Source organism: Brassica napus, chromosome C9, assembly GCF_020379485.1.
Source record: "Brassica napus cultivar Da-Ae chromosome C9, Da-Ae, whole genome shotgun sequence".
NCBI lineage: Eukaryota > Viridiplantae > Streptophyta > Magnoliopsida > Brassicales > Brassicaceae > Brassica > Brassica napus.
The window spans coordinates 38,063,188-38,088,236 of NC_063452.1; the positions used below are offsets into that span (position 1 = coordinate 38,063,188).

Consider the following 25,049-nt stretch of genomic DNA (forward strand, 5'->3'; position numbering starts at 1 on the left):
TACGTCCATCAATCTTTGTAACGTCGGCTATAAAATCATCCCAAAGATAATGAGCAAGCATTTAAAATGCTGCCGCCCAAATCTGATATCGAACACTTAGTCAGCCTTGTGGCTAGACGTCTGATCACGGACAGTATCTTGGTCTCCTATGAACTCTTTCAAGCTCTCAGGATGAATCCAAGCTGCAAAATGAACATTTGTGGAAATCAAGACTGATATGAGCAAATCTTTTGACTGAGTTGAATGGACATTTTTAGAGGCTCTCTTATTAAATATATGTTTCCGTGAGAGGTGGGTATCTTGGATCCGAATTTGCCTCTCTTCAGTATCTTATTAGTTTCTCCTGAATGGAGAACCGACAGGCAGCATCTCCCCATCCAGAGGCATCCACCAGGGTTATCTTCTATCTCTTTTCATCTTCATCATTCTAACGGAAGCTCCCATATCCCAACTGAAAGGGGCTGAGGGAAGGTAGGATAGTCAGATTAAAAATAGCCGTGGGAATTCTGCTAGTATCTCACTTCTCTTTGCATATGATAGTTTATTCTTTTGCAAATTAAATGTCCTGCAATGTGCAGAGTTGTGAGGATTAAATAACTTCGGTTGAGCCTCAAGCCAGTAATTGATTGTTTCAAATGATTATATCCACTTTTGGCAGTAAAGTTTCCACGAACATTAAATCGTACTTAAAGCAAACACTTGGTATAGTAAAATAAGGAGGCATTGGAGTCTATCTTGGTTTGCCAAACAAAATGTGTGGCTCCAAAAATCATGAATTTTCTTTTATCCAAGACATACTAAATAATCATATAAACTCCTGGTCGGCGAAATTTCTCTTGAAAGGAGGCAAAGCAGTTTTGATCAAGTCAGTCATCCAAGCATTTCCGACTTACATAATGTCATGTTTTCTACTGCCACAAGAGATTATTTTGAGACTTACGAGTGAAATCTCACGCTTTGATGGAGTACGGAACTGAAAAATCTCCACTGTATCGTCTGGAAGAAAATTTGTTTACCTCAAGAGAAGGGCGGGCAGGGATCCAGGACTTCAAAAACTTTAATACCACACTCCTTATGAAGCAACATTGACAATTAATTCATTGTCCCTCCTCTATCCTAGCACGCATCCTTATAGGAAGATATTTCTGCCTTTTAAACGCTGTAGAGGTCACCAAGGCGAGCTTGTCGTCTTTTGTATGCTAGAGTTTGATGGTTGATAAACCCTTATCAAAGCAGAACTTTGTAAGTAAATTGGTTCATGACTCAATACACTTGTGTGGTCAAACCCATGGATCCTAATAAACCTGACAAGATTGGCTACGCCCCTTAGCCCCATAGTATACCATGACTTATGTGTCAGCAATCTGATTGACCTGACCCACTCTCGAGAGAAAGGAACTGATTCTTTACAAAGCCTAGTGGTTCCATATGAAATTCTGCTGATTCGTAGCCTGAAACCAACCCGGTCGCAAAGGATATACAAGTACTGTTGGAGCCACACGAAGTCAAGGGTTTACTTGGTAAAATCAGGATACACTTTTTCGATAAACTTAGAGGCATCAAAGGAGATGCCCCATATATCAGAACCTTGCACCACTATCTTAAAATCCAAGGTGTGGCTGATTAAAACTCTGAGGAAGATCAAGCATTTTATGTGACACGCACTATCAGATTGTATTCCGGCATGCAACCAACTTTCAGATCGTCACTTCAGCACTGACAAGAATTTCCCTAGGTGTGGAGCTGACGAGGAAACTGTTAACCAAATGTCTTTTGAATGCCCACCCTCTATCTAAGCTTGGGCTTTAGCTTGTGCACTTTTCTCTTTGGATGCTTTCTTGTGTACCTCGATTTATAGTAATCTTACCTTCTATTCTAACGTGCCAAAAATCAAGGTATTCTAGTTTCGATCCTCTTAAATTTGCCATTGATCTTGTCGTATCTTTGGAAATCACGAAACAAAAAAATCTTGAACGGAAAATTTTGGAAACCCGTCTTCTTAACTAGGAATCTTGGGTCACCATTTGGTTCAACCATTTTCAAAGGATGTTGAAGTATTTAAGATGTTATCTGCATTCTATTATTATTATTTTTTGTTTTAAGTGAATAATGTAGCAATAATAATGTTGAATTTTTTTTATTTCTTTAATTTATTTATAATCAAAAGACTTTGTTATACGAAAACATTTTATTCTAAAGAATATTAAAAGCATCAATAATATTAGAAGTTTCAGTTTTGGACATTTTGGCCTTTTGTCCCAAACCAAACTAGACATTCCTTCAGTCTTTTTTTTTTTTTTTTTTTTTTTAACCAGGTTTCCTGCCACTCATCGACAGGGCGACGGCCAACAGGGCGATATAACCCGTACATTGGCACCCGTACATCGAGAGCTCAGACTAGCCACGTGGGTGTCCAAACGGAGCTCCACGTGTTGGCTCTTGGACGCTGCAGCCCGCATGTGAAATCCGCAGTGGCCGGGAATCGAACCCAGGTGGCGGTACTCACAGCTGTGAGCCCTTTACCACCAGAGCTAGATGCCCCGGTTACCTTCAGTCTTTTTCGTATAGAGTATAGAGAGAAATCTTTGTATCGAGTATATAGAGCAATCTATTAAGGACATTTTTTTTAAATATGCTCCTTCAGAGATTTGAACGCATGCATTTCCACCCTTCAAAGGGGACACTATAACCACAAAACTAAAGTAAATATTTCAATATCATTACACATTTGAAAATATGTATATACTATTATGCTTCTTCAGCTTCTCCAACAAAAAATTTGGTGATGGTTGTTTTTGATTTATAGAAATACATTAACATGTTTTGTTAATTATTATACCTTTAATAAAATTATATTATACTAAAATATGTATAAATTATACAAAATTAAATATACTCAATTTTTTGAAACAATTTATAAAGTTTTAGTATATAATTATTTTTAATTTGTAAAAACTGAATGGCATTTTTAAAAATTAATATTACTATATGTTTATTTTTATACTTTTGGTTATTTTTTAATGTGTCTAATATTTTTTTTAAACAAATATCACAGTGAAAGAAAGATAAAAAGCCTCTTAACACAACCAACATTTAGAAAAAAATATCACAAATATATTATATTAATTTTGAAAAATAAAAAAAAATCCTATTTAAGTTTTAAAATTTTAAAATAATATATATAAAAAGTTTTATTAATAGTTTCAAAATTTTAAGTATATTTAATTTTATATAATTATAAATACTTTATTAACTATATTTTAGTTAGACAATTATTTCAAATAGCCTTTTTTAAGTTTTTGGGAGAAATTACTTCTTTACCACTTTCATACTACTACTTTTCATTTTTACCACCACTAAAGGGACATTTTCAATAATACATTCTTCACTAAGTGGCAAAAGACTCTTATGCCCATATTTTTATATATATGATAAATAAATATTTAAATAAATAAAAATCTAAAAAAAAAAAAAATAATTTTTTTATTTTTTCTCTGAATTATACTATTTCAAAATTCAAACTCTAAACCCTAAACCATCAATCATAAACCTTTTTTTTTTGAAATAAACCCTAAACCCTGAATCATCAACTCTAAACCATAAACCCCGAAACATCAACTCTAAACCCTAAACCCTAAACCTTCAACTCTAAACCCTAAAATATCAACTCTAAACCCAAAACCCTAAACTTCAACTCTAAACCCTAAACCATCAACACAAAACCCTAAACTATCAACACTAAACCCTAAACCCTAAAAAGTAAACTCTAAACCCTAAACCCTAAAAAATTAACCCTAAACCCTAAAACATCAACTCTAAACCCTAAACTCTAAACCTTCAACTCTAAACCCTAAACCTAAATCCTAAACCCTAAACCCTAAACCCTAAAACCCTAGAGTTGATGTTTTAGGGTTTAGATTTGAAGATTTAGGGTTTAGGGTTTACGTTTAGGGTTTAGAGTTGATCTTTTAGGGTTTAGATTTGAAGGTTTAGGGTTTTAGGGTTTAGGGTTTTAGGGTTTAGGGTTTATGTTTAGGGTTTAGAGTTGATGTTTTAGGGTTTTGATTTGAAGGTTTAGGGTTTAGGGTTTAGAGTTGATGTTTCGGGGTTTAGAGTTTAGAGTTGATGTTTCATGGTTTAGGGTTTAGGGTTTAGAGTTGATGATTTAGGGTTTGGAGTTGATGTTTTAAGTTCAGATTTAGGGTTTAGAGTTTACGTTTAGGGTTTAGAGTTGATGTTTTAGGGTTTAGGGTTTAGAGTTGATGTTTCAGGGTTTAGGGTTTAGAGTTGATGTTTTAAGTTTAGATTAGTTAACCGTATGTTTTTTTTGTCAAAAGTAATCAAAAAGTTATAAATGTCTTTTACCATTCATCAAAGATGAAGGTAAAAGTGGTTAGTGTAAACATGAAAAGTTGTACTTTGAAAATGGTATTTTTGGTAATTTCCCAAGTTTTTGTCACAAAAATAGCTATCAAAAAGAAAAATGACTAAAATAGTCATTCTTATTTTTCTTATTTTTTTTTTTTTAATTTGAAACTCTATCCTCAAAATCTTACCCCTTAACTCTAAATCATAAGTCTAGATTAGTTAATCCTATGATATAAATGTATTTATATCCTTTTGTAAAACTTCTTTTAGTCATTTTCATCCTCCATATTTGAAATTTCACTATTTAAAACTTCAAATTTAAAGTTTCATATTTTTATTTGCATTTTGTTCCTTACAATTACACATCATATATATAATTCTTAAATATTTTATTGTTTATCGTATTAATGCTTGAAAATTTAAATCTCATAAAAATTTCATTTTTTTATAAATTCAAGTTTTACACATAAAATTAAATAAAAATTTAAAATAAGATTTAAATTTTTAAAACTAGATTTAGAAAACAATAATACAAAAGAAACTTAACAACAAATTTTTTTTAAAGAAAATTACATGAAGACATAATACATTATTTTGCTTGAAGTTTAATATTAATTATGTTATTTTTATTTAAAATTTATATTTTAATATAAAATTTTATTAACTAATATTGGTGTAATATTTTTATATATGTGCTTAGTTATTTACAAAAGTTTTATAAATTTACATTAATAATAAAAAATATAAGGACCATAATATGAAATAAAAATAGTTTTGAAGATAATTTTGAAATTTTCCTTTTGGAGAAGAACACATTCAAACTTCAAATATAGAGTTTTTGAAACTTCATAAAGGAACTTCATAAAGGAACTTCAAATTTGAAATTTTGAAGAGTGAAACTCTGTATTTGAAGTTTCACTACTCAAAACTTCAAATTTGAAGTTTCATATTTTTATTTGCATTTTGGTCCCTACAATCACACATCACCTTTATAATTCATAAATATTTTCTTGTTTATTTTTTTAATCCTTAAAAAAATTATATCTCATATATATTTTAATTTTTGTTTACAGATTTTAAATTTTACCCATAAAATTAAATATAACTTTAAAATAAGATTTAAAATATTTTAAACTAGATTTAGACAACAATGATATACAAAAGAAACTTAACAAATTTTTTAAAAAAATTACATGAAGACATAACTATTACAAAAATTTAAATATTACAACAACACTAATAGTCAAGTAAGTTTTATCTGTAACCTTCAAAATTTTCAAATACTGTCCAAATTTTTTTGTGTAAACGAAGATGGTTGTTATTGTTGTTTTTGATGTCTTTTTCGTACAATTATTAATTGTTCATATCGAATATATTTACGAGTATTAACATCATCAAAAATAAATTAGTCTTTTAGCAATATTTTATGTTTTTCTTTTACTTTCTTGTTCCGATCTTATGTATTTATAAGTATCAAGATCATCCGATTTCAACAATTTTTAACTCGTAATCTACAAAGTAAAAATGAGGAGAACCATTTTACTTCGAAATGCACTAATAGATCATATATGCATTTCGAAAATCATTTTATGGAATAATATGATATTTTGTTTGAAGTTTAATATTAATTAAGTTATTTTTATTAAATTTTTATAGAGTATTTTATTAATTAATATTGTTGCATATGTTTATATATATATGCTAGTTATTTACAAAAGTTTTATGAATTCAAATTAGTTATGACAAATATAAAATTCATATTATAAAATACAAATAGTTTTGAAGTTGAATTTGAAGTTTTGTTTTTGGAGAAGAACAACTTTAAACTTCAGAAACTTCGAATAGAGTTTCTTTTTTTAAATGGTGTTACAGAGGGGTTTTGTGCAAAATAATTTTCATTTGTAAAAAGATAATAAATAAAATAAATGATGACGTGTCAAGGCATTATCCTGATCGCTTCGCATCTTCGTCACTACTCCCAACGTTGATTCATTTCTTTCTGCTTTGAATTTGAAAAGATTAATCCGATTAAATTTCAAAGATGCCTTCGTCCTTCTCCAAGCCGTCTTTGGATTCTCCTTTCTCCCTGGACGGCGCCGAGGCTGAGCACCGGCTCCGTGAGGCGGAGGAGAGGCTACGCGAGGCCATGGCGGAGCTTCAGCGTAGACAGCGTTCGGCGGCGCGTGGATCTCATGGCGATATCTGCGATCACGTAGACGTCTCCTGCGTGGCCAATGCCATCGGCAATCTGTGCCAGAGCTTCCTCCTCTCGTACGGCGTCAGAGTAGGGATCGGAATCCTTCTCCGCGCCTTCAAGCTCGCCAGAGGGCAGTCTTACTCGTCCCTGCTCGATCTCAAGGTGAGCAAGAATCTCGATTTGATGCACTCACTTGTGAGATGTTTGATTTTCTTAAAAACAAGAAGCTGTAATCTTCATATGCCTGTCAAAGAATCTGTGTGTTCCCTAGCTCATATGAGATTCACTCACGCATGAACAATGGTTTTGCAGCAACTTGTGTCAGAGAAAGATTTGATTGTTAGGGAAGAAGCATGTCGTATTGGTTTACTCTTTGGTGGCTTTACCGGCTCCTATCACGCACTCAGATGCTGTTTGAGGAAGTGGAGAAAGAAGGAGACGCCATTGAATTCGTAAGTTTATGTTTGTATGTATCTCCGTTTCTTGTATGCTTCTGCTGTTTGATTAAGGGTGGAGCAGAGTTTTAGCAGGTTCAATTGCGGGTTTGTCGGTTCTCGCGTTAGATGATTCCAACCAGCGGCGCACACTTGCTCTCTACCTCTTGGCTAGATTAGGCCAGGTATATCATAGAATCATTATCACTACTCAGGTGTATCTGTGAGAGTCTGATCTTTTATGTTCTGAACAGGCGGCTTACAATTCCGCAAAGTCAAAGAACAAATTCCATCTTTGGGGAAGCCATTGGAGACATGGAGATTCTTTACTTTTTTCTCTTGCTTGTTCCCAGGTATTTGAGGTTCCTCCTCCTTTTTTTTTTTTTTTTTGCTTGTCCTAGTAGTCTGAAGTAGTTGGTGATATCTAGTCGAGAAGATAAGCTTTACTTATCATATTTATTATCTTCATTCTGATTGAGTTGTGCTAATTCTGTTGGGTGCAGGTTATGTATGCGTTTATAATGCGTCCTGAAACCTTGCCGAAGTCATATAGAGAGTTTATTCAGAAGACAGGTCCAGTTGCAAGGCCTGTCTACCAGGCTGTAAGAGAATGCTGCAGAGGTGGTCCAATCGATGTAGCCTCCTTATCAGCCTACATTTCTAGTAAAAACGAAGCCAGTCATGTGAGGGTCCAAGAGTTTGCTTCCATCATCCCTTGTTCAGCTATTCATCCACACACTAATTCGTGTCTGGCCCAAAATGCTAATGCAATGTCAGCTACATTCAAGAAAACGTTTCCATTATACTTCTCCCTGACATTTGTCCCATATGTCGTCCTACACCTGCAAAAGGTAACGAGTCTTTTAGAATCCTATTGGTTTAGGCTCTACTCAGAGATAAATGTCTGTTTTTCTTTCTTTCTGATGCCATCCATCCTACTACACTTTCAGTTCATGGCTTCTCCTTACCGGACATCTTGGAATGCAATCAGAGATTCAGTTCGATCCACTTCCTTCTTGTCTGCTTTTGTTGGGATATTTCAGGTAGCAGGTGTTGACATTTTGATCTTCTCCTTTCATTTCACACAGTTAGTTTCCTAAATCCTTCCATTTTGCACTAGGCCTTCATATGTGCCCATAGAAAAGTTGCATCCAAGGACCACAAGCTCGTTTACTGGTTTGCGGGTGGTGTAGCTGCTCTTTCGGTTATGCTAGAGAAAAAACCAAGACGCTCTGAGCTTGCTCTATATGTTCTTCCCCGAGCTGGAGATTCTCTGTGGGAGATACTTGTTAACCGCCACATTCTTCCCAATATTAAAAACGCCGAGGTATAATTCAACAAATATTCTTGTTTCAAACTTTCTTTCCCTTTTCACAATAGAACTGTATGTGTTTATATACACAATCAATGAAATCAGGTTGCTGTATTCTGTGGATGTATGGGAGGAATCATGTATTACCTAGAACATGAACCTGATACATTGGCTCCGTTTCTGAGAGGACTCATCCGTCGGTTTCTTGCTAGTCAAATAAGCAATCCAAGTAGCAAAATCAGTCAGAGTTCTTCCTATATGTATCTCCAGACCCTAGATGCGTTGGAGAAACCAAAAGCGCCCGAGAACCGAGAAAGTGAAACTCAAAAAGCTGAAGAAAAGTATAACCTGGAGGCAATTCCTGGTCTTTAGTAACAAAGTTAGCTCTGATGGTTTCAACAGTTGTATTAGCATATCATGGATCATTGTTTTGATGAAACTCCCCTAGAAGAAAAGGGTCCATACACAGAAAAAAAAACCTTTGAGAGGTTAAAGTGATTTTATAGGATTTTAGGAGTTTTTAAGTGTCTGATTTCATTTAACTATCTTCCCAAAATAACCAAAAAAAACTCTCTTTTTCACTGCAATGGGAAGATGCAGAACGGACGGAGACGTTTATGGAATCGTACATTAACAAGCTTGTGTTAAAACAGATACGTAAATAGTCTCAGAGATGCATGTTCTCCCTTATGGATGGACCAGCATAATCTATTATGTTCAACATCATGTTAGATATCTATCTTTTCCGAAGCACAAAGACTGTTCATTATCTCTCTTTTCCTAAGCACAGGGACTATTGGACCACCCAAATAAAAATAGTAAACTCATGCTTCTATGCCGTTACAAATGCATACCTGATAGGTATTGTGATACAGAGATATTATTCATCTGGGAGTTTACATATTTTGTGTGTTTTGTTTCCTATCTTACACTCGATTCCAGAAAACTTAGAGGTGAATATACGATTCTGCACGCAACCACCAGCTCTAAGCTTCTTCAGTTCCCCGTCAACAGCTCCCTTTAAGGAAGTTCTAATATCACCCAACGCCCAGACCAAGGAGATATGTGGTCGCGGATCCTATATGACAAAGTGAAGCAGAACCGATGGATGGGTTAAGTGTTGGTGACTATGAATTCATTTTAATAGTAAAAATGCAATCAAGCTAACTAGCTGTAAAGTAGTATATAGAAAAAGGAAATGGACCTTGTAGAACTCTGGAAGATTGTGAAGCTTGTAAACTTCATTAACAGCATCAATTTGCTTGCTTATCTAAAAGCAGAGATATGAGGGTTAGTACAATGCCTAACACGATATATACAAAAAGCTAACACATTCAAGGTAACTCTTGTTGTACAGCATACCTCGGATAGTCCAGAAGTGGTGATTTCCAGAGAGAGGAAAGAACGAGTAGAGTCGTCATTCACAAAGACTTGCCACTTATTAAAATCAATCCAATATCTATCGAAAACAGAAGAGGAAAAGAAATCATAAATCCAAGCATCGAATACAATCAAACTGGTTCACAAGGAACGATGTTTACCTCTTGTGTAACTGAAGTTTTTGCCTAAGCATAGAAACCAGAGAGTTAATCTGATGAACACGAAGAGGAACGCTTCTTCCCAAGCTTATGTGGAACTCTCTCCCCAAAGCATGGTCAAGCTTCTGGTCATCGTTGCAAAGAATGCTGAGTGGAATATCAGCTTCGACCAAATGAAGATGGGGAACAAGTGATGCAACCCTCTTTAAAACACAGGCAATCTCCTTCTTCGCCAATAGTGGTATAAAAACTAAAATAAGTAGCATGAGTAAAGGAAGAAAGAAAAGTGATACACTTCATACTGATAGCAAGAGGCATTAATAGAATTTTCATGGAAGATCATTGTCACTGCAGTAGGCTACATAATCTGATATAGTTCTATTTTCTTATAGAGTGGCATTTACAAAAAAAAAAAAACATTGCTTTTATCTGATTGTACAAGCACCTAATTGAGATTGATGCACAGTAAGAAGGCATACAAAAACTGAGGCTATGTTCCTAGGGTTGAGTTTAAGACCATCATGTTCATTAGCTTTCTACCAACAACAACTTGATTGGATGTAAAAGCATCTTACACTAAACAAGCACTCACTTGAGAATTCAAGAAACCTTGTCAAATTTCTGAAAAGGAGTGATTACCAGGGATGTAAACATGCAAGGCGTAGTTTCCATCGACATGAGGAAAGTTCCTTACTCTAGTCACAGTCTTCGTTGAGTAGACATCCAAAGAACCTGAGATTTTTTTTCAAAACGTGATGAGAGTGATACGTATGAATTAGATTCATGAGCAGTCAGAGTTGACACAATCTGCGAGCATCATCATCACCTGTGGATCCAATGGATTCGAGAAGCGAAAGCGGCGGAGGAGGCAGAGAAATCGACTCCTTCCCGTGTTTTCCAGAGGTTGATACCTCGCCGTGATTTTCAGCAGCCGGAGAGAGATCATCAGTATCCGAGTCCGATGAAGAGTCACCGTAAGAAGCTCTCAATGCGTCCATCGCCGCCGGTCAATCAAAAGAAAAATAACAAAGACGAGCCAAAAATCAAATATTTCAATCCCATTCCAAATTGAACCAATTCTTATTAAATCGAACCGAACTTAAACCCAACACATCCGGGAACAAATCTAATGGGCTGAAAATGGGCCTCCACAGTGACCAAGAGGAACCCTAACTATGATCACTATATATTTACACAACAATCGCCCTTCATTCTATAATCAGCCTTAGTTGCGTCTATATTATCTAGGGTTGTTCTCTGATCGCCAAGATTTCTCTGTTTTTAATTGATTCGTTTATTTTATATTTTTTTTTGATTAATCTGGAGATATAGAAAGGCAGTGATGACTCGGAATTATCAAGCTCAACAGACCGGAATGAGTCGTTTCTTCTTTTAATTGGAGATTCGTTTCTGTGTCGATAATCCCGCTGAACTGAGCCTTCTCTTCTTTTTTTCCATCTCTTGTTTGAATTTGTGTTTTACCGTCACTTGTTTTTACTCTATAAAGTGGTTTTGATTTTGAAATTGTTTTGGGGTTTGGAGATGGCAATGAGGATATAACGCTCCCTCTTCTGATTTCAGCTGAAGAAATTTGCTGGCAGAATCGAACCTAATATCACTAGCCATCACTGAGTCATCTCCTTATTCCCTAAGTCTCTTATTTGACAAGCTTGTTTTATTGAATGCATAAAGACGGTGATAATGATGAAGCAAATAATCTAATCCAACACTTGATCTGATTTATGCTATGTGCATCTGATGCTACAACAGTTTAGCTTCTGAATCCCCTCTAAAACTGTTTCATCTTTGTATATTTCAACTGTGCAAGATTGTTTACTAGATTTCTTTGCTATTAATTTTCGACATGAGTAGATAAATCACTGGTAGAATTTACTTCATTTTCTAATACACAATAAGCTTCAATTACATCTCTTTTCAATATCATCATCAAATGCTCTCCAGTGGTCAGAACTAGATTATGAGTATGCTATTTCTATTCATTCTGATTATCTATGTACAATTCATCAAATACATTAAACAATCCATAATCTTACACTCTCATACTAGTATCCAAGTTTCGGAACAAACTTTTTAATATAATGACTTTACATTTAAAAGAAAAGTTAGAGGATCAATTTTTACAACTTTGATTCGTAGGATGAAACCGTATATCAAAGTTATAACTAAAATATCTTTAGTTTCACAAATAATTTCCAGAGAAGGTTCAAAAAGAATTAAGAAATAAACTTATTAGCAGTTGATAAATATTCATGCTCATTGATTTTTGAAAAAGACGCTTAACTGCATAATTTGAAAAAAAAAACTTTTTTATGCAGAGTTTAGCTGAATTTCTCAAATCGTTGCTTATGAGCTTATTTAGAATCATTAAAGATAATCAGTTTGTACACTTTATAAATTTGGTAAAGTATAGTAAATTTGGTATGTTGCATCATATAAATTGTGAGGCAAATCACCATTCAAGAATATAACTTCACACGTAGAACTAATTTATGAACATGCACATGAGCAAGCAATACATGAATGGCTGCAATCTTAGTAATAAGAGCATACATATTGACGTAGGCATAGACGTACCGTCCAAAAATTGAGCCTTAACATTGGAGGTTGATGATTTGTAACTGATGGACGATGTTCTAAGATTTTAGGATAATGCAGAATCAAGGTTTTTTGTTTTGTAACTCTCTCATCTTTATCTATAAATGGAGTGAAGTGAATTAAGATTGGACTAGATTTGTTGGTTTTGTAACTGTCTCTTGTTTTGTCAAAAGAAGAGATGGAACTCTTTTTTGCAACTTTCATCAATCAACTAAGCTTTGAAACTGGACTAGTTAGCTTAACTGGTAACGCCTCAGACATTTGTTTGAGAGATCACGAATTCGAGTTTCGGGTGGGAGGAGTGTCCAGGACCGTGACAGGTACAGACAAAGGCTGGTTTCGGGCTTAGGGGGAGATTAAGGCCAAAGGCCCGAACCCATCCTGGTTAAACAAAAAAAAAAAAAAAAACTAAGCTTTGAAACCAGCAAATATGACTAATTTGTTTGCTTAAAAAGACATGAAAAAACTTGCGTATATTTTACTATATGTTAGTAACAGTCTCCAAACAGTTTCTTCATGTGCACTTTTACATAATATCATAGATGCCCTCGAGAAAAAATTCTCGATGACATAGATAAAACACTTTCTAAGAATAAAAGCTGATTTTACAATGCTTCAAGACTATTTTAAGTCTATTGATGTGTACATGTAGAAAGGACATTCGTGGCTGAATGTAAATGGACTGCTTCTCCGGTGGATTTAAATCAAAGCTTTCAGCTGATTTTGGTGATCTTGTTCGAGACCCAATGGTCCAGTCCAACCCAAACATATGTATTGGGCTAGAAATTGACTTGCAAGACCCATCTGAAGCAAACTGATTTCTCTCTTAAAAGAAAACATCAGCACTTTCGCATGGTCTACTAAGACATGATTAGGATCGATCCTGACATAACAACTCATAACCTAAACTTTGATCCCACGTACAAGCCGATTACACAACAACGTCGAAAATTAGGCTCAGAGCACGCAAAAACAATAAACAATGAAATATATCGACTATTAAAGGTTGGCTCCATTTATTCGTAAACATAAAAACGGGAAGCGGAGAACCTGCATCGTTTTATAGACCTCAACAAAACTTATTTGAAAGACAGTTTCTGCTCCTTCATATTGACCAGCTTGTAGAACCTACAGCAGATCATCAATTGCTTTCTTTCTTGGATGCATTTTCGGGGTAGAATCAGATGAAATGAACCCCAAAAATCAGGAGAACACGACAACCAGCACTGACCAAGGCACTTGCTGGTACAAAAGTAATGCCCTTCAATCTCAAAACCCTGACGCCACTTTACCAACGGTTGGTGAATAAGATATTCGTCAATCAGCTAGGTAAAACCATGGAAGTATATATCGATAACATGTTAGTGAATTCCGAAAGGATGAGCGACCACGTCAATCAACTGCTTGAATGCTTCATATTCCTCAACAAATACGCAATGAGCTAAATTTGGAAAATGCACTTTTAGAGTTCCTTGCAGTAAATTTCTTGAAAACTTAGTAACATAACGAGGCATCAAAAATAAACCTAAGAAGATTAGTTATTTCTTCAGCATACCCTCTCTAGAAAGACAATATAAATGAAGCAGCTAACCAGGAGAATAACACCCCTGAACATGTTCATCTGTTGATCCACGACAAATATCTTACCTTTTACAATTCCTCAAAGAAAATAAAGGTTTCCTATAGGACGAAAAAGTGTGAGGAATCATTCACTCAACTAAAAGCATACCTCAGGGAGTCCCTCATACAGGTCAAGCCAAAAGAGGGAGAGCCACTCTACCTCTATATAAATGTCTTGTTGCGTCCTTGCTAGTCTCCCACCTATTAAAGAGGAACACATGTCGATTTATAGACTGAGGGGATTGACACATAAGTTGGTCCACTAAAGGTCCATTTGAGATGAACTAACTTGACAACCTTTATATGGTCTATCTATTAATCCCAACTATTTTGTTCAAAGGGCTACCTCACAACTCGAGGTAGCGAGCTTGGATCAAGTGGACAAATATCAAGACCAATTCACCTCACGGTTCTTCTACAACATATAGCTCCAAAACATTTATGGCTATTAACCACAAATAGCGCTAATCATATTCGTAGTTATTTTAGCCACAAACCCACCTTTAATTCGTGGGTAATATGTGACTATTTCAAAAAATAAAAATATATTAAAAATGTATATATTGAACTTAGTTTTCAAGATTATAAAAAATTGATTTACATTAATTTATCAATAGAAATTTTTTTTATACACTAAAATCGGTTTACAAAATAAATATTGTTCATAAAGCTAAACCAAAAAAAAAAATTAAATAAAAATCATTATTTGCTCGACGCACTATTGCCCGTCAGTTCATAAAGCTAAACCAAACTCTTTGTCTGCTCGACGCACTATTGCATCTTCTTCTGCCACTACGCCCCGATTTCATACATGTCTCTCTCGGTAAGCCGTCTTGTTCTTTTTCTTTCTTTATACTATTTTCGCTTCTTACATTTACACATACATACCAATTACTGTTAAACTAAGTGATAATCCGCGCAATGGACGGAGCAAAATATTTTAATATTTTCTTAAATAATATATATATATATATATATATATATATATATATATTTTAATATAATAACAAAACATATGTAAAATATATTTGGATGATTTGATCAAATTGAAATTGGAAAAGTATTTATTTTTTTCAATTCAAATATAATACATATTTCTTATTTTGAAATCAAATTATTTCTATATTTTAATATTTTATATAGTTTAATTTAAACATTAAATATATATATATATATATATATATTATATATTAATATAAAGATTTATTAAATGAAATTTTATAATCATATTATTTTATGATTATTTGTATCTTGTTATAACTAAAATATAAGCCATTGACCAAAATAAATTCAATGTGAAACTTTTTTTTTAATTTATATTCGTTTAAAAAAAAATTAAATTTAAATCATTTGATAGTTTAACTATTTTCATAATATAAATTAAATAAAAAGAAGAGGATACACAAATTTTTATCAACTTTGTTTTATTCAAAATCATTAATTGTCATATATATTTTAGTCATAGTAAGTAATTTCGTAGCTTTTATTTAAGAAAATTAAAAATATATTTTATTTTATAGATTACTAATTAATTTAATGGTTAATTTAATAAAAAATATAATATATATTTAAATGAACCAATCTATTTTCTAAGGATTTCAAGAGTCATTCTAGTGATGACACATAACAACATTCTAATGTTGTAATGCTTATCTTTTAATATTTAAATGATAAATCAGAAGAAAAGATTCAATAAAAAATAATTACAAAAATATAGAATTTGGCAGAAGAGAGTGAGACTTCTCGTGCTGAAAAAGATCATTTCATTTCATTGACTTACGGTACAGAAAAAATGCACTGCTGCTAGCTCGCCTTGTCCATGGGGAACTTACCCTGTTAAAAATCCTATCTTGCTTGACTTCGCTAAAAATCTTGTTGAAGAGATACATTAGACGAACAACCTTTTTCTTATGTCCCAACTTTTTGTGGGGGATAATAATGAATTTATATTTCCATAATTTATTTTATGGTTAATTGTGATTTCATTTCCTTTGAATAACCAAAAAATAGAATTTGAGTACTTTACCTACAAAAATCTGTAGAATAAGTCTGTTTTGTAGCTATTTGTGGTAAAAAAAAAAGCAGTCACAATTTTTTTGCGTGGCCAATTTATGGCATCTCCAACCCTACTCTATTTTTGACTCCAAACTTCATTTTGGAATAAAATCTTCTCCAACCCCACTCTATATTCAACTCCAAAATTGAGTAACGGCTAGGGTTACACTATTTATGGAGTAATCTTGCCCATTACTCCATTCTGGAGTTGAAATTTTTTTATTTATGAAATAGTTTTTTTAATCTTGAATATTTTTATTTTACACTTAAATAATATTTAAAATAATAAAATAACATGAAAATAAATATAATACTCCACAAAATATTATTTAATAGTTTTACATAAAAGATGCATAAACTAATAAAAATCAAAACTAAACATAAATAATTTATAACATAATGTAATATAATATAATACAAATAAGTGATTTAATAATTCTGTAAACTGTTTTTGGAATCAGTGAAGTATCGTTCAAACTGAATAGATGCGTTTGTTTATCTTGTGGGTCAACATTTCGATTGATAACATTTGTACTTGTTAAGTGATATCTTGCATATTTACATTGTCTTATCTATTTATTCATGTGCATTTTCATCATATAGATTAGGGTTTAGCCATGTCTAGGTTGCATTTTGCATACATATGTCTCTATTAGGTATTGGAGTACCACATGGAGTTCCTGGAGACATTTGGGCGCATTTGTAGCTCAAAAACAGTGTTTAAAGCGATCAACGGACGAGCAGCGCACCAAAGCGACCTCACCGGAGCGACGCCATGAAGTCGCTGTGACACACATCCCGGAGCGACCCGGCCAGAGCGACGCTCCGAGGTCGCTCGCGTCTCCATGGCGAGACGACACAAAACGAAGCCGGGAGCGACGTCTTCGGAGCGACACAGCCAGGTCGCTCGCGAGGAGACGACCCGGGAGCGACGTCTTCAGAGCGACACAGCCAGGTCGCTCGTGAAGAAACGACCCGGGAGCGACCTCTCGCAGCGACGTGCCGAGGTCGCTCCGCGTCTATTTGTGTTGGCCGAACTCATGTTTCTCAAGGGCCTTTTGGTCATTTCATTATGCACGTTTTTTACTTTTTAAACCTATGTTTTATATCTTTGGTAAGCCATCAGTGGCTGGAGAATCTCTTTTTCTGGAGAACAACTAGTAAAAACTTCTTTGGATTCAGATTTCATTGCTTTTATCTTGTGTTCTTGTTGATTTCTTATCTATTTCTCTACATGATTAATCTGAAATCCAATATGGGTTTAAGAGGAATCATGGAGATTAGTGAGTAATCACCTTTTGAATTCATGGGTTAGGGAGATTAAGGGTGATTAGGTTAGTTCTAGGATGTTTTAGTGTAGATCATTCTTGTTCCTTGCTAGTAGAGTATTCATAATGCACCTTCTGAGTTGGCCACTCAAAAGTTGATCTTTAGGCATTTCCCACCCACAAGGTGTTTGATGAAATGCCTGAGACAACTCTCCTAAGCTTTTAACATACTTTACCAAAGACATTTGTTGTTAAATGTGTTAAGATAACCAATAGACTTGTTAGTAATGATTGCTTTCATATTATTCAACCAAAGACATTTGATGTTTGAGATATGTTAGTAAATGAACATTCATCTAGACATAGAGTTTGTTTAAGATTGTGTCTAAGCTTAAGGTTGATAGTTTGATTGATCGTTTGCCATCCTTAGTTCGAAACTTGATCACCCAAGGTCTAATCCCTATGCTCATGAGTTCTCTTTTCTCTTAGTCAAGAAAGTATCATTATGTAATTGCTTTCTAGTATTAGTAGTAGTTTAAAACTCATCTAAATCATTGGTTGCACTTAGATTAAGTTAGACTTGCATTCTCGGTGCTTTGATATCCCTCAGAACTGGTTCGACATTAACTCATACTACAACATTTGTCTTAGGAGCCTTGAAAACTCCTAACATCAAATTGGCGCCGTTGCCGAATTCTGAGTAGATTTAAACATTGAGATTTAGTCACTTGCTTGAGACTAAGTCATTTTAATTTTGTTTTGTTATTGATTCTTCTTCTTCACCTACCTTTCACTTTCAGGTGTATGAACTTGAGGAGCAGGGGTCCATCAAACCTAGTTCCAATAGTAGCAGACATCAGAGCTTTTGAGAGGGAGTGTGCTAGAGCTAGAAGAGAAGAAGAACAACAAGCCCACTTGCAGAGATTCGATATTGATATGGAAGATCAACCGCAAGGGGCAGAACACCAACCGCGGGTAGCTCGACCCATTGGTACTTATGACCGGCCCAACATTCATGGTCATAGACTGGGAATCCGAGCACCGGCTGTGGCAGCCAACAACTTTGAGGTCAAGCCAGGACTCCTCAACGTGATCGAGAACGACAAGTATCATGGCTTGGCTCTAGAGGACCCATTTGATCACTTGGACAAGTTCGACAGCTACTGTGGGTTGTCAAAAACCAATGGTGTGTCCGAAGATGCCTTAAAGCTCAAGCTATTCCTTTTCTCTTTGGGGGATAAGGCGCGTCAGTGGGAGAAGTCCCTACCCAGCGACTCTATCACCACTTGGGATGATTGCAAGAGAGCATTCTTGGAGAAGTTCTTCTCTACTTCAAGAACTGCTAAGCTGAGAAATGAGATTTCCAGCTTTCAACAGAAGAACTTGGAAGGCTTCAGTGAAGCCTGGGAGAGATTCAAGGGCTACCAAGCTCAATGCCCACACCATGGTTTCTCTAAGGAGAGCTTGCTGAGCACATTCTACCGTGGTGCTCTTCCTAAGTACAGGGCCAGACTGGATACAGCTAGCAATGGGTGCTTCTTAGGGAGAACTGAGGAAGATGCAGAGGAGCTGGTTGACAACATGGTAAAGAGTGATGCAGTCTACAGTGGAGACCACGACAGAGGCAGTCGAACAGATGATAAGCAGACGAGGAAGGAGTTGAAAGCTCTACATGATAAGATAGACATCCTCCTTGCTGATAAAGCCACACAAGATCAGCTGCACTTTTTTGGTAACCCAAGCCAAGAGACACCACCTGTAGTCCATGAGGTTGAGGGTTTGGAAGGTCAGGAAAAACTGTGTTTCATCAACAACAATGGTAGCTGGTACAAAAAAGAGCCCAACTTTCAGTACAACAACTACCAACAGAAATCCTATCCCAACAACCAACAGAGTGGTTATCCGCCTCGAAACAACCAGCAAGGCAGCTATCAACCTCAGCAAAATCCCTCATCTTGTTCTTCTGCTCCTCAAGAGAGCAGCACTGACACCCTGCTGAAACAAATCTTGGAGTCTCATACTAGAAGTGAGAAGCATGTTGGTTATGAGTTGAAGAACCTTCATTTCAAGATTGATGAGAGCTACAATGAGCTCAACAACAAGTTCTCACATCTTGCTTCTACAGTCAAGAATTTAGAGAATCAGTTTGCTTCCATGAACACTCACCAGACTCGCCAGCAAGGATCTCTACCTGAAAAATCGGACCAAAACCCCAAGGAGGCCAAAGCTATCACCCTTAAGAGTGGTAAGCAGTTACCTCCTACAACCCTCACCAGGGATGCTGAGAAACTAGGTGAGGAGGTGGCCATCAACTTAGATGATGAAGTGGTGATTGTTGATGAGAAAATCAATGATGAAATCTTGGATTAGATTGTGGAAGCCAAAGGTAAATGAAAGGTGGGGGAAGAGAAGAAAACAGTGAAAGATGGTGAAGTTCTTGCTCCAGCAAGTGAGAATTCTTTTGTTCCTCCTCCCTATGAACCCAAACTACCATTCCCTGGTAGATTCAAGAGGCAGCTGCTAGAGAAGTACAAGGCTTTGTTTGAGAAGCAAATGAGTGAAGCTCAGGTTGCAATGCCCATCATCGATGCTTTCATGTTGATTCCTCAATACAACAAGATCCTGAAAGATGTTGTAGCTGCAAAGAAGAAGGAAATGGAAAGCATGATGATTCTTACCCATGAGTGTAGTGTCATCATCCAGAGGCTTGATGTTCCAGAGAAGTTAGAGGATCCAGGATGCTTCACACTACCTTGTGCTCTTGGACCTGTGGTATTTGAGAAATGTGTCTGCGATTTGGGAGCTAGTGTCAGCGTGATGCCTTTGTCTGTTGCAAAGAAGCTTGGATTCACTCAGTACAAGAAGTTTAGACTCTTTCTGGTGTTAGCTGATCGTTCAGTGAAGTACCCTGTGGGCATCTTAGAGGACCTACCTATGAAGATTGGAAGGTATGAGATACCTACAGATTTTGTGGTGCTTGAGATGGGTGAGGAGGCTCAAGACCCATTGATTCTTGGAAGGTCATTCTTAGCTACAGCAGGAGCAATTGTTAAGGTGAAAGAGGGCACGATTGATCTCCATTTGGGTAAAGGGCATGTTCTCCACTTTGACATCAAGGAGAAAATGAAGAAACCAACTGTGTTCGGGCAAGCCTTCTACATTGAAGAGATGGGCACTCTTGTTGATGAGCACCTTGAAGAGTTACCACCTAAGGACGACGAGGAGGGAGCATCTCCCTCTACTCATTCCCCATAGAAGGTAACCCACTACTTTCCCTTGTATATACCATTTCGTTTTTGCATATTAGTTTTCTCTTTTTGGGTATCTCTCTCTCCTTGACAACACAGAGACTGTGTAATTTAAGTTTGGGGGAGGTACCAAGTATTTGATCACGTTTGCTTTGATGATTTTGAGTCTCATGCATTGCATTATACATATATATTTTCATAAAAAAAAAAATTCATTTAGTTTGCATCATTTGCACTTCTAGGAGAATCTAGAGCATATAGGTTGCATTTACTTGCATTGGGAGCAATGATTTGAAATGTCTTGTAAAAAACATTACTTTGCACCTGAGTAGCTTATGCACCTCTCAAAAACACTTGTATGCTTCGAGCCTTGAAAACTCTTCCTGAAACTTGTTGATTGCTGAAACTCAGTCTTTGAAGCCAACTACAACCGTATTTGAACTGAACGAACTTAATGCATCTTGCTCATGGTCCCTTGTTTACTGAATCATGGATATACACACTTGAGTTGTCACATCCTTTATGCCAATCTTTTTTGACAAACTCTAGTGGTACACCATTCCCAAAATCCCTTCTTCCTTTTAAGCCTTCATTATTTGATGAGTGAGGCTTTTTTCGGAAAGCCTTACATGTGCATAATGTTGAGAGTATCGGGAACGACAATGCTTGGTCTTCATTCTTGCTAGATTAATCACTCTATTGTCTAGCTATAGGTGGGGATGAGTGTGGTGACTATGGTTTGGAAGCATGAAAAGTTCAAAGGAAAAGAATAGACTCTTTGTGTTTAAATGGATAATCTTATTGGAATTAATAGATAAATGTCTAGCTCGAGTTTATGAAAAGTCTTGGCCCCCGAAAAAAAAAAGAGAAAAAGAAAGAAAAATGGGGCTAGCAAAGTTGTTTAGAGCTAAGATTTGTTTAGAAGTTGAGAAAATCCTTTATAGATTTCAAAGAAAAAGAGTTTTATGTGCAAAGTATTCTTGGGATCTTTTGGTGAGAGATGGGAGTTGGGTTTGACATTGGGAAGTGATTGTGTAACCTGTATGTTTGGGAAAAGGGTAAAACAATGGAGATTGGACATTGTATGCATGAGTTGGTCACTTTCTTAGATATATTATGTGCAATGTCAAGACTACTTGTTTTGAGAGTAAACCACTTTAAAAGATCATGGATTTTGAACCTCTTGACCCACTTGAATAAAAGCCTTCCCTTACTCAACCAAATGATTTGGACCAATTGACCATTTGCAAGAATTCACTTGATGCTATGCTTAATGAACTTGAGAGTTGGCTGATTTGCATGTGTGAATGCATGATGATGAGTGTAGGGATGAAAAGAGTTGAGATAGGCCTAGAGAAGCTAGAGTATAATAAGAGAGGGTGTACTAATGCTGAATTTAGATGTTGATTTGAGTGCTTTGTGTGTTTCTTTTGGCTATGAGCTCCCACCTTCAAACCTCTCTCCCTATGAGTTCTAGAAAGTTCACTTGAGGACAAGTAAAAGAATAAGTTTGGGGGAGTTGATATCTTGCATATTTACATTGTCTTATCCATTTATTCATGTGCATTTTCATCATATAGATTAGGGTTTAGCCATGTCTAGGTTGCATTTTGCATACATATGTCTCTATTAGGTATTGGAGTACCACATGGAGTTCCTGGAGACATTTGGGCGCATTTGTAGCTCAAAAAAAGTGTTTAAAGCGATCAACGGACGAGCAGCGCACCAAAGCGACCTCACCGGAGCGACGCCATGAAGTCGCTGTGACACACATCCCGGAGCGACCTGGCCAGAGCGACGCTCCGAGGTCGCTCGCATCTCCATGGCGAGAGGACACAAAACGAAGCCGGGAGCGACGTCTTCGGAGCTACACAGCCAGGTCGCTCGCGAGGAGACGACCCGGGAGCGACGTCTTCAGAGCGACACAGCCAGGTCGCTCGCGAAGAAACGACCCGGGAGCGACCTCTCGCAGCGACGTGCCGAGGTCGCTCCGCGTCTATTTGTTTGGCCGAACTCATGTTTTCTCAAGGGCCTTTTGGTCATTTCATTATGCACGTTTTTTACTTTTTAAACCTATGTTTTATATCTTTGGTAAGCCATCAGTGGCTGGAGAATCTCTTTTTCTGGAGAACAACTAGTAAAAACTTCTTTTAATTCAGATTTCATTGCTTTTATCCTGTGTTCTTGTTGATTTCTTATCTATTTCTCTACATGATTAATCTGAAATCCAATATGGGTTTAAGAGGAATCATGGAGATTAGTGAGTAATCACCTTTTGAATTCATGGGTTAGGGAGATTAAGGGTGATTAGGTTAGTTCTAGGATGTTTTAGTGTAGATCATTCTTGTTCCTTGCTAGTAGAGTATTCATAATGCACCTTCTGAGTTGGCCACTCAAAAGTTGATCTTTAGGCATTTCCCACCCACAAGGTGTTTGATGAAATGCCTGAGACAACTCTCCTAAGCTTTTAACATACTTTACCAAAGACATTTGTTGTTAAAGGTGTTAAGATAGCCAATAGACTTGTTAGTAATGATTGCTTTCATATTATTCAACCAAAGACATTTGATGTTTGAGATATGTTAGTAAATGAACATTCATCTAGGCATAGAGTTTGTTTAAGATTGTGTCTAAGCTTAAGGTTGATAGTTTGATTGATCGTTTGCCATCCTTAGTTCGAAACTTGATCACCCAAGGTCTAATCCCTATGCTCATGAGTTCTCTTTTCCCTTAGTCAAGAAAGTATCATTCTGTAATTGTTTTCAAGTATTAGCAGTAGTTTAAAACTCATCTAAATCATTGGTTGCACTTAGATTAAGTGAGTACTTGCATTCTCGGTGCTTTGATATCCCTCAGAACTGGTTCAACATTAACTCATACTACAACATTTGTCTTAGGAGCCTTGAAAACTCCTAACATCATTAAGCTTAATATATGCACAAACATTTGGATCAAGTACATAATTTAAATTAAAAAAAAAAATTGTTATCTTCTTTATGTTCTTCTAATGCATAATTTTGTTTTTGAATTAGAAAAATTGCATATGATGAAAATTACACCAATTGAAGTTGGAAGAAAAGCTCTAGCTGTATTTTTTATTAATAAATATTTAATTTAAATAAAATATATTTTTATGAAAGTTTTGTAAATATAAAATAGTTGGATTAATTGTTAAATTTTTATAAGTTGAAGGCACTACTAACAATTATTAACTAAATAAAAAATAGAATCATTTGTGAATATTTTTTTTAGAGTAAGAAATGGAGTAATACATTGGAGTAAAACCCAACTTCATTTTGGAGTTATACTATTTTGGAGTAAAAAAATGGAGTAATACATTGAAAATACTCTTATAGGTAAATCCAGTTTTTCTTGTAGTGAAAGTACGACACATACATCCTAAGTACTCTAGTAATTAGATAAACCTTGAAGAGAATAAGAGATAAGTCAAGATCATTATGTAACACATGATTTCTGTTTGTTAACTTGGCACAAAAAAACTTCTTTGAACTGTATTATCTTTGATTTGTCTTCTTGCATCTTTTATATTCCTTGTCAATTCCAGTTTAAGCAAAATAATTTAGGGATATATTCATATAGATTGTTTTTCACTGTTTCTTTAAGCGTAACACTTAGTTAAATTTTTATTGCAACTACTAATGTACCAGCTGAAGACCGTGCTCACAAAGAAAAAAATACAATACTGCTTGTATGAACTATATGAAAAAATTGAAATCAAAATTTTCATCTATATGCTATGATAATTTTATTTTGTATTTTGTATTTTTATTTTAAAATATTTTTCTTAAACAAGTCTATGTGTGCTTTGATGATAATATTTTGTATTTCCTTATTTTCAGAATAAATATTTATTATTAATAGTGTTTTTTTTTGTTTTATGGAGTAATTTAAAAGGAAAATAAAAATTAGAAACTAAAAAAAAAGTTTAAATTATCATTGTGTTTTTCAAAAAACTAAAATCTAATATAAAAAACAAAAAAAAAAATTAAAAAGGGGATGAAATTAATCAGACTATTGTTTCCCTAATTATGTTGAAAACCTAACCAAAAACACTAATTTTCTTTTCTAAATATGAAATAGTTTGGCAGAAATAAAAAAAATAAAAAAGGAAACAAAATAAATCAGCCAAGTTAATGTGGAAGTATTACAGCTTAGGACGTTTTTGTAAATTTTAAGGAATTATTTATCTTTTTTCTTGTATATATGATATATGTATAGTGTTTATAACAAAAACAATTTATAGGAAGACATTAAAGAGTTTTTATCACAAATATAACATACAAAATTAAAATAATTAAAATTTGTTATCAAAAAGTAAATATACACTTATATTATGTGGATTAATTAACTTAAAATTAAGATTTGGATTTGC

General features: G+C 35.1%; 2 protein-coding genes and 4 non-coding genes across 7 annotated transcripts; 4 read left to right on the plus strand and 2 right to left on the minus strand.

The window, feature by feature from the left end:
• Positions 1-6,345: 6,345 nt before the first annotated feature.
• On the plus strand, positions 6,346-8,835 carry BNAC09G27330D. Its single transcript, XM_013815628.3, has 8 exons — positions 6,346-6,727; positions 6,878-7,017; positions 7,085-7,184; positions 7,254-7,352; positions 7,503-7,850; positions 7,950-8,042; positions 8,120-8,326; positions 8,417-8,835. Exons 1-8 carry the CDS (start codon positions 6,410-6,412, stop codon positions 8,681-8,683), a joined length of 1,572 nt encoding a protein of 523 aa, XP_013671082.1. The 5' UTR covers positions 6,346-6,409; the 3' UTR covers positions 8,684-8,835.
• A 272-nt stretch (positions 8,836-9,107) lies between these two features.
• LOC106375662 (U6 snRNA phosphodiesterase 1) lies at positions 9,108-10,926 on the minus strand. 2 transcript variants are annotated; one of them, XM_013815629.3, is made up of 6 exons: positions 10,676-10,926; positions 10,489-10,581; positions 9,853-10,099; positions 9,674-9,770; positions 9,516-9,581; positions 9,108-9,389 (listed from the first exon to the last, which is right to left on the minus strand). In XM_013815629.3, the coding sequence occupies exons 1-6, from the start codon at positions 10,845-10,847 to the stop codon at positions 9,192-9,194; spliced, it is 873 nt and encodes a 290-aa protein (XP_013671083.1). In that variant the 5' UTR covers positions 10,848-10,926; the 3' UTR covers positions 9,108-9,191. The 2 variants fall into 2 exon arrangements, with proteins under 2 accessions (XP_013671083.1, XP_013671084.1); XM_013815630.2 differs by having other exon boundaries at positions 9,332-9,389; positions 9,516-9,576; positions 9,670-9,770.
• A 255-nt stretch (positions 10,927-11,181) lies between these two features.
• Positions 11,182-11,291, plus strand: LOC125593745. Its single transcript, XR_007329639.1, has one exon. It is a non-coding gene; the product is annotated as a small nucleolar RNA Z107/R87 (small nucleolar RNA).
• Positions 11,292-11,387: 96 nt separating this feature from the next.
• Positions 11,388-11,485, plus strand: LOC125593790. The gene has a single exon (XR_007329681.1). It is a non-coding gene; the product is annotated as a small nucleolar RNA R30/Z108 (small nucleolar RNA).
• Positions 11,486-11,544: 59 nt separating this feature from the next.
• Positions 11,545-11,637, plus strand: LOC125593761. The gene has a single exon (XR_007329652.1). It is a non-coding gene; the product is annotated as a small nucleolar RNA snoR31 (small nucleolar RNA).
• A 7,115-nt stretch (positions 11,638-18,752) lies between these two features.
• On the minus strand, positions 18,753-18,859 carry LOC125593514. Its single transcript, XR_007329418.1, has one exon. It is a non-coding gene; the product is annotated as a small nucleolar RNA R71 (small nucleolar RNA).
• Between the last annotated feature and the right edge of the window lie 6,190 nt (positions 18,860-25,049).